The sequence below is a fragment of the Megachile rotundata genome, chromosome 8 (assembly GCF_050947335.1).
Source record: "Megachile rotundata isolate GNS110a chromosome 8, iyMegRotu1, whole genome shotgun sequence".
NCBI lineage: Eukaryota > Metazoa > Arthropoda > Insecta > Hymenoptera > Megachilidae > Megachile > Megachile rotundata.
Window position 1 is genome coordinate 17,923,873 of NC_134990.1, and position 9,315 is coordinate 17,933,187.

General features: G+C 43.4%; 1 protein-coding gene and 1 long non-coding RNA gene across 6 annotated transcripts in view; one reads left to right on the plus strand and one right to left on the minus strand.

Moving 5' to 3' along the window:
* Positions 1–1,368: 1,368 nt before the first annotated feature.
* LOC100883791 (cilia- and flagella-associated protein 100) lies at positions 1,369–4,637 on the plus strand. The gene is made up of 8 exons (XM_076535175.1): positions 1,369–1,587; positions 1,825–2,006; positions 2,070–2,277; positions 2,372–2,629; positions 2,903–3,269; positions 3,446–3,675; positions 3,795–4,118; positions 4,189–4,637. The coding sequence occupies exons 2-8, from the start codon at positions 1,924–1,926 to the stop codon at positions 4,495–4,497; spliced, it is 1,779 nt and encodes a 592-aa protein (XP_076391290.1). The 5' UTR covers positions 1,369–1,587; positions 1,825–1,923; the 3' UTR covers positions 4,498–4,637.
* Positions 2,625–9,315, minus strand: part of LOC143263931 (uncharacterized) — a 28,133-nt gene continuing 21,442 nt past the window's right edge. The window contains exons 2-5 of one of the 5 annotated variants that reach the window (XR_013039245.1): positions 9,067–9,190; positions 8,510–8,610; positions 3,410–5,173; positions 2,625–3,320 (exon numbers count right to left, since the gene is read on the minus strand). This is a non-coding gene — a long non-coding RNA (uncharacterized LOC143263931). The remainder of the gene's footprint in view (positions 3,321–3,409; positions 5,174–8,509; positions 8,611–9,066; positions 9,191–9,315) is intronic. The other 4 variants (XR_013039247.1, XR_013039246.1, XR_013039244.1 and 1 more) reach the window with 4 other exon arrangements.

The window sequence follows — 9,315 nt, forward strand, 5'->3', positions numbered from 1 at the left end:
TTGCAAAAATCCCGCCCGGGAATTCTTGGAATTTGACGTCATCAAAATTCCAGGAAGTGGCACGAAAGATACCTCCTCAGAACTTATGTTCTCCTGATACAAAGTTTCAAAATCGGTCGGGGACTTTCAAAAATCCCGTCCGGGAATTCTTGGAATTTGACGTCACGAAAATTCCAGGAAGTGGCACGAAAGATACCTCCTCAGAACTTATGTTCTCCTGATACAAATTTTCAAAATCGGTCGATGGAATTTCAAAAATCGCGCCTCGAGTATTCTTGAAATGACGTAATGAAAATTCCATGAAGCACAAAGAATACCTCCTCATTTGCATGTTCTCCTGGTACAAGGTCTCCATACTTTGTTTTTTATTTTTTATTTTTTGAAATTTGGGGCAATTTCTGGGGATCGGAATGACGGGATGTGTAAGTAAGTAAATATGCAAATATGTTTTTATTCATATTTATTTTCAAACACTTTTGTACATCAAATGACGTAATATATTTTATTAACAGATAGATACATTATATGCACTTAATTCTAGGACGGAATTATCATAACAATATGTACATATTAGTGTGCGCTGTAGTACAGGATTTTGTAGAAAGCTAATAAAAATCTGTTGAGAGAATAAAGATAATGTAGCAATTAATTTGCCTCTAAAAAGTTGAAGAAAACTGTAGGTTATAGAAGAAAATATGATGAATATATAAATCGGACGATTGCTTTCTTGCGCTGTGTTAAATGTCGTTCACATTAGGCTATTTTGACATGTACTTGCCTAATCTGAACGCCCCCTTAGGCAGGTTCGCCGCAGCGCCATCTAGCGGCGACACGTGGAACTTTAATTAAATGTCGTTCACATTAAGCTATCGCGACTGGTAGTTGCCTAATCTGAACGCCCCCTTTAGGAGAGGCCGCCGCAGCGCCATCTAGCGTCGGTGCGCGGAACTACAATAGAAACTCTGCTGATGGTATATTACCGTTGAAGTGTAATCAATTAATTACCGACAGAATCCGGTCGGTACCTTACACGTGTGGATCATAGTTCTGTAGTTTGTTGTGAGATGGCGCTGTTTTTTTTTTTTTTTTAAAGGATTGTTTCCTTTTTTCTCGATGTATTTATGTGTTTCACCCTATGGTGATCATCAGAGTCATCGGACAAGATGACTTAAAATTTATCTTTTCATGCACGCCGGCTCGAAACACCCAAACAAGTAATTGCGTTTCTTCGAAAATAAAATATTTTTAAGCGACGTTGACGCTCGGAAATTGTTCTCCTAGCACGATAAAGCGAGAAAAATGGCTTTTTCTATTTGAAAAATTTTGACTAAGCGAATCTTTTAAGGGAATAATGGATTCTTAATTACTACTGAACACGATCTAAACCTTAGGCAGAAGCATTCGTCGAAACAAGCCGCGCATGCCAAACAATTACACTTGACAACGGTTGGTTCAAGAAACGTTAGCGGTCAGTGTGCTGTCAATACCGACAGCTGATCGGGTTGTCAGGTTATCGAGTTCTTTCCTTCCAGCGAATGTATCAAAAGAGGAGATCGATTTTCTATTATAAAATATAAGTAGCATAGTGTTAGTACTAAAATGTTTTATAAGACGCTCTTACGATTATATATAAGTACATCGTGTATCGACAGAAATATGTAGAAACTACTAACTGCACGCAAACTACGTTACAAAGAGAGAGAAAATGAACTATTGTAACAGTTAATTTAATCACAAGTGTAACGGATTATGCGTATATACACGTTAAAAGGATCCTGTCCTTCCGCGCACACTATCTTTAACAGAAACATTTCTTTTCTATAGGTGGTACGCGGAGAAGAGCTTTCTTTAGAACGTTCAATGCGAACGACCGTCAAAGTGAAAAGACCAGCTTAAATAAAGTACGAGGTAAATTAAGGGAAAATGACCGACGCGACGAGATTATGCGAGCCCCGTCTAATCCGGAAGAAGACGAGGAAGTCTTCCTATCAAAAGCGATTTTTCAAGTACATTCGATTCGTGTTCGTCTTCTACGGTATTTTAAAAATATTTCAAATTTCTATTCTCAGAACGCAGTACTACTTTACAAAAGGCCACGAACATCTGGGAGAAGCGAGAAATGTCTTCGAAGAGCAATCACCGTTCGCGTATCCTCCTTGCTCTCTCATGTTCTCGTATTTCCAATATTGGAAAGCAAAGAAACGTTCGACGAATTTGGACCAGAGGAGTGGCGTTTACCAGAACAAGCGAATACAAGAACTTTTGCGTAGTCTTCGCGTAAGTAGTTTCGATCGATCGTCTTTCGAAAGAAAAATAACAATCACTCGATCGAACGATGTTTAATATTTAATATTTTGCTACTTTTATCGAGGTCGACGTGGACATCGAGACTCTGGAGGCGAAAAAACATAAAGAGCTACACGAGGCGATAGCGATAACGGACGTGGATCCACGATTTTTCAAAGAGCTATCTGGACGAGTGGTGAAAGAAAAGTTCTCGGTGACCGAATACGTGAACGATATTCGTAACATTTTCAAGGCTCGATTGTTAGCCGGAGAGGAACTGGACGATTGCATTCGTATCGATCAGCAGTTTGTCGAGGAGCAGAAAAGTTTAAACAAAATCAAGGTTTTAACCGGTCTCTTTTTTAATCATTTTGCCCGGTAATCAGCATTTAACGCTCTTACATCGATATACGTCGAATACATAAATTGTTAAATTTAATATCGCATTATCTACATTAGCTATTCGTCGTTTCCACATTCTCCGCGTTAACTACCTTCGGGTATTCCACGATTAAATGAATTAGTTTCTATTATCGCGTTATCTACGCGTTTTGCATCCTGTTACAGACGTACGTAGAGACGTACGGCAATTACATTAGTCGCGTTTTCTCATCAGAGACGTTATCGTCGATACGTCAGCGGTTTCGAAGGCTTTCTGTCGAGGGATCACGAGGAAAGCATGAAGATCCTCGAGGAAGCCGAGAACGAAAGCAAGCTCACGAAAGAGATCACTTTGAAAAGGAATCAGCTCTCGAAGGAATTCGGTCAAGTCAGACTGGACGTGTACTACTGGGAAGAGAATTGGAGAATGGTGAAGATGTGCCAAAGATTCTTGTATAAAGTGTCTCCGAACGCCTGGCGCATGGAACACGATTGGATCTATCGTAGAGAATCCGTAGAGAGTATCGATACAGTCGACACGGCTGATATATTCGGTCGTTATCGAATGGTGGAACAAGTTCCTTCCATCGACGCTTTAATAGGTGACGTATCATCTTTACTTTTCGTTGCCGTTTCTTCGAAATCTTCTTAATCTGAGAAGGATAAAGCAATTAGATACTTAACGTAAACGTAGATTCTTTAAATATGCTATAATAGCTTATTAGTAGCTCTCTTAACTTACCTCGAGTTTCTCGAGTAAGATCTCGACGATCGACAGATTTGTTCGAGGAGGACATCAGATACGAGGGTCCGGCCGAGTTGTACTTCGAGGACCCGTACCAATTGGTCAGAGTGTTCAGAACGATAGAGATGCAAAACTTGAACGCGTTGATTCATCTGGAATCCCTGGCAGAACCGTTGACCGAAATGGTGTTGACGATCGACTCGGCAGAAGAGCAAATCCGGTTAGAAGTACAGGAATTGATTAACGCCATCGATGAGCTGAAAGTAAGTATCGTTATTGGTCGTTATTAGTTGTTAAGGTCCGAAGAAGAGTGGCGAAAAAGAAAATATCGGCGGCGATCGGAGAGGTAGAAAAAGATGACATAGGATCGCGTTGACCGAAGGATTCCATCGAAAAACTGGAGACGAGGGCGATAGATTTGGAACAATACGCGAACAGGTTGTTGAGGAGCGTGTTTCGCGAGGCTGTTTGTTCCGAGGAGGTGCTTCGTCTTCGAGTGTTCATCGAGGATGCTTACGAGGCTTGCATCGGTCCAAACGATGCCAATTTCGACACTTTTACGATGATGAAGTGGATCGAGAAAACGCACGAGGAGCTGAATCTGGAGCTGGACGCGTTGCCTCCGGAAATGGTTCGAACTTACGAGAAGGAAGGCTTCAAGCAAGAGCTCAGGGCAATGAAGGAGACGGAGAACGCCGCTAGAAAGGTCGGACAAAAACGTAAACGTTATCGAAAGTCGACGAATTTGCGAGTAACGACGTCTTTTCGATTCGTAGTTCGAGCTTATGCATCGACTGTTAGACTCGTTGAAGCGGGCGATGGAGCCTCCGATAATAAAAAAGCGGCCTTTGATGTGGCGTTCGGTACCGCTCGGTCAAAGGGTCAAAGAAATTCCAGCACCGCTGGAGCCTACCGAGGAAGAGAAACAGTATCTTGCCTTTTTCACCGAGTACTGCAAGGACGAGGACTTCGAAGCCTATCGTTCTTTATTTCCCGACGATTTCGACCTTAGTTTCGAACCTCGACGACGCGAAACTATCCCGGAAGAGGAGGAGAGCGAACGGACAACCGATCTCGACAACTGATCATAACGCGGTCAAACGTTTCGCTAATAATTTTTCATTCGATGCTGTTCCATACCAATTTTGCGTTCTCAAAAAACAATAAACGTTTCTCGTTTTCGCGAATGACACTCGGCAAAGAAGAAAAACCGTTCCACGTATAATTTTTCACGCGTATAATCTATTTGTCGTACAATATCACTCCTGAAATTACTTTCCTTCCCTTAAACCCTCTCTCTCTCTCTCTCTCTCTCTCTCTCTCTCTCTCTCTCTCTCTCTTTTCCCTCGCTTCGTGCACTCTTTCTTCCCGTCGCGGCAACGGAATCCTCTTGTTCTCGATAGACTGTAGCCAGTGTCCTTTGGGAAAGCAGAATGCAAAAAAGGAACCTATGGGCATTCTTCGTTGCAAGCTTTTCGCGAAAGTAATCTGGAGTTATGGAGGCTGTTGGTTTTTCACTTTTTTTCTCCTCTTCTTTTGCTTGTCGCGAAAAGAATTTCGCGACGAAGCTGCTCCCCTCTCGAATCGAGTTTACCAGGAATTGCACGAACGAAGCTGAAGCTCTTTTAATTCCGTTTCGCCCTTCTTGAAAGTCTGCGTGGCTCGCGATAATTCAGCCGACCGAATAAACTGTTTGCGCCGGTTAACGGATGTGTGCTCGAGAACGACAATCTATTTTCTACCTTTTCGAATCTATGTAATCTGTAAAAGAAATAATGGTTAATTAGTTAAGCGATTCGTGCACTCGACAGATTTCCCAATAATTTAAGAGATAAGACGAGCACGTTTATTCGAAACGTAAGTTCGCGAAGGTACGCGTTGTTCTCTCTCTGTAGAGAGAGGAGTCTCGGTTTTGACGATTTTGATCGTTAACGAACAGCAAAGTAATCGAGAAGAAGTCGAAGGCATAGACAAAGAAAGGCATTCTTGCGAAATGTTCACGTTTGAACGCATGCGCCGGCGAACACGCGCGGTCTGTACTCGGCAGAACGGTTGCTTTCTTAAAACTTGAATCCGCGGTTTTTCATGTAAGCGAGAAACCATGGATCCGCGTTAAACCGCGTTAACGGTTAAAGGCGAAGCGATAAAGGGGAATCGTTCGTCGGTTGTTGCGCTTCGAATGAATTTTCGCGCGGAACAAACAGTTCGAATTCGAAGAAAAAAGAAAAAAGCGACGCAAGAAACGCGGAAGCTTCGTAGCTGTCGCGACGCGAAACGAACCATCGGAGCGTGCAGATTTGATTAATTCAATTACTTAATTGGACGACGAAGATTTCTGATCCTGAAAGCTCGATGAATTATTCAGAACGGGCTGTCTGTGAAAGTAATATCGAAACGGTGGAATACGGTGGATCGCGAATAATTGAAGAGTCGTCGAACGATCTTGCTACGATTCGATCTTTCCTTCGTATTCGCGGTTACACGAGATTTATCAATTTTCTTTTTTTTTCTTTCTTACGATCGTAATAAGTCGTTGTTAATATTAACCTAACACGTAATTAGCAAGAATATTCGTAGCTTCCATGCTCCTAGAAGAATGGGTAATGGTCGGATTTTACGTACCTTCGCCAGACCTATCGTGATTATCCCCATGGCAACGAGGATTGCTCGATAGCGCAGTGACTAGGGTGCTCTTCAACCACCGCCAACTACCCCTCCGTTCTTTCTCTCCCCTGTTTATCGTCTGTCTGTTTTCAAGCCTCGAGCCTCGGTACAGAGCATACGCGTATAGCTACCTAGCTACCTCCTCTCCTTTCGAACCGCGTACTTTGCCCTTTATCACGTTCCTCTGCTCCTCCTCTGCTATATTATTCGCTATTCAACTATCCGCGACCCTTTTGTCTCGTTCGCGTACGTCCGCGTAATCGTACTCGATTACGCTAACCAACGTTTATGCTCGTCTTCTTCGTGTTCGGCGATACCTTTAATCAGGAACGCGCGAGAAAATATTCGACGAGATACGCGAATAGAACCGCGTGCAACTTGTCTTCGACTTTTGGGGACAATATCTCCAGTAGTCACGCGAAGTAATTTACAACGTTTCGCAGTCTGTAATCGATAAGAGAGAAATAAGAAGACGTCGGTAAACCGAACATTTTTTCGTAAATCGTGTACCACGCGAACGAGTCTGCTTCGATTTTCGCGGCGAAGGTAAAAAAAAAAAAGCACGAAATACGCAAATCTGCCGTTAATCCAGCAGCAGCCGGACAATTTCAACAATGGATTCTCCGTAGTCCTGCTGAACTACTTTATTCGTTATTCAACCGTCCGTGAACTCCGAATAAAAGAGCTCTTTGTCTCGAGTGCTACTCGTCCACGCGTTTCGAACACGAAACCGTCTCTGTTTGCCGTTGCGCACGAGCTAACATCGTTTACGATACCTAGTTCGACGTCGTTACTACTAAAAAATATCCGATAACGTTATCGACGCGCTAACGATTTCGTATAAACTATCGATCTTGAAGCCGCCGACAAAGGTAACGAACAATCGTTAATTCGTTCGACGAATTTCCGAGCCTGCCCGTTCGCGAACTTAAATCTTAAACGTTAAATCTGTTCGATTTTAAGTGACCGACTTTGCCAGTGAAACTAATGCCGTCTTGTCCCCCTCGTGGCTACGTATTCGGGTTAATTAGGTTCATTAAAGTGGACGGGCAACGGCAACGCGAGATCTTAGCGTCTTTGTTCGTAGTTGCGCGACGTGTTCGGTGAGAAGCAAGGAAAACCGTCGTTTCATCGAGTCTTTCCAAGGAGTATTCGAACTTTTTCGATCCGTTTCGCTAGAAGAATATTCGAATGTCCGTTATGACGTTGGTTGGAAACCCTTTATTCGAGTCGAGAGGCGAAATAAAAGAGTCGGTGCGTGGTCGGCTATCGAAACGCGGATCGTATCGTATCGGCAATTTGGCGAAACAATAGCTGGAAAGGATGAATTTTCGACACGACTATTCGAATTTCAAAGAAAATTTCATTCGTATCGAACGATTTACGGTCGAACGATCCGTGTATCGAAGTCGAATTGCTGGCCGATTAGGACATAGGAAACGCCTTTGAGATTGATCGAGAAGGCGCCGGGCGAGTGGGCGTCCCGACCTATCGGAAGGAAGATTCGTTCGAAAAAATAGTACGCTACCTTATATGCGCAATCTTGCCCGATCGTTCACTTTTCCATCGTCGTTTCTATAGAAGGAGCGAAGCACGATCCGAGGCGCCCACGTTGATTTTCCCAGTTTCCTGATCTATACCCGTTCTTCCTAAAGTTACTCTCGATTCCGCGCCAAACGACGAGCAATCGTTAAAAAGTTCTTTCTCTTTCGTTTTACGCCTTTCAGCCGCGACTCTACGCACGTGTGCAAACGCGCATCTAAATATATTCGCATACGAAGCACGCGCTGCACCGCCTACAACGCGCTACACCACGTATTCGACGATGATCCGAGGAAAGCACTCTCGTGTCTCGAGAACACTCGCTGCAAACTTTCCTCGAGCAAAAAAAAATCTTCGTCGAAAAATAATTTATTCTCGTGTTTCCGTTTTACTCGCGTTCGCGTTAGCGGACCGAACAAACTTTATTTATCGATAACGAAACGATTAAACGGTAATTACGCGAGATCACGCAGGCTACGAGCTTTTAAAACGCTCGCAATCGGACGTCGTTTAGCATATACCGCGGTCTCTTCTCTCGAGCATTTCGAACGCAAACCGTCTTCTTTCTTCGACTAGATTTTTCGCGTTTTTAACGCGCCGAAACGAGAAAGGTGTAGAATTTTGCGTCGATTTCCAGGAGAAGTTCATCGGATGCTATCTAATTTTCACGGCATCCGTCGCCCAAACGTATATTGTTTCCATTGTAACGATACGAACTTTCTATCATTGTTTCCGCGAACGTTCGCAGCCTTCCTCTCTAACGAGGCAACGTTTTACAGCTTGTAAACGCGAACGCTTTCCATCCGGACGGATGTTATCGACGTTTCCATACAATCGAACTAGACTCTCGACAAATCAAGTAATTTATCCAACGATTCTTCTTCGACTTACTTTAATTTATACTTTTCCTTTCTTTCGATCGGTACCTTACGTTACGTGCCTCCGTTCAAAATCAAATGTATTTGTACGGTTCGCGTTTCAAATCTTGGAATCTGAAATACACGGTAAAAACCAATGAAACAATAACAGATAATTTTCTTTCATTATCGTAATGTTCGAGCATCGGGACCGCGACGTCGACTTCTAACGAATCTTCCGGTAATTACGTCGCACCATGCGAATCGAGCAAACTTTCTATGGCGAGCTCGAAACAACGACGCGCGGTGTCAGACTGTCAGCGAACGCGCGTGCATTCTCTTATCGAACGACACGATCTTCTACATTTTTCTAATTATCCAAGTTTCTACGTTAATCCCGGTACGGTCGGTTTACTCGAGAAAATTTTTCAAAATTTCTCTCCCCGAGATCTCTCCCATCGAACGTATAGAAAAACGGCTGAAATCCGATCGATCGAATTCCTCTAATCAGTCTACGGACAATGAGAGCCCGAAATTTTCTCGAGTTCCGAGCACGAGCCAACAAACATTCTCCTCGAACCTTGAAATTACCTTCGTCCGGTCGATAACAATTGGCTGGTGGGTTGTTCGGAGCGTTTCCTCTCGCGTAGTCTGTCGTCAGACTACTTGTTCATGCGGGTCAGTCCGTAGAGGCGACGTCGGAAAAAAATACTCGCTGGAAGAAACGGAGAAAAGGTAAAGGGTAAATAAAGGGACGGTTATTGTTCGCTTTGGATAGGATGTACGTTTTCAGGAACCCGACGTCAGCCTACTCGTACCGCCGTACGAATAATCGCAGCT

Coding starts and splice junctions, on each gene's coding strand:
- LOC100883791 (XM_076535175.1), top strand. CDS start 1,924: ATGACCGACGCGACGAGATTATGCGAGCCCCGTCTAATCCGGAAGAAG. Junction 3,676..3,794: donor ACGCCATCGATGAGCTGAAA/GTAAGTATCGTT, acceptor CGTTGACCGAAG/GATTCCATCGAAAAACTGGA. Junction 4,119..4,188: donor CGGAGAACGCCGCTAGAAAG/GTCGGACAAAAA, acceptor TTCGATTCGTAG/TTCGAGCTTATGCATCGACT.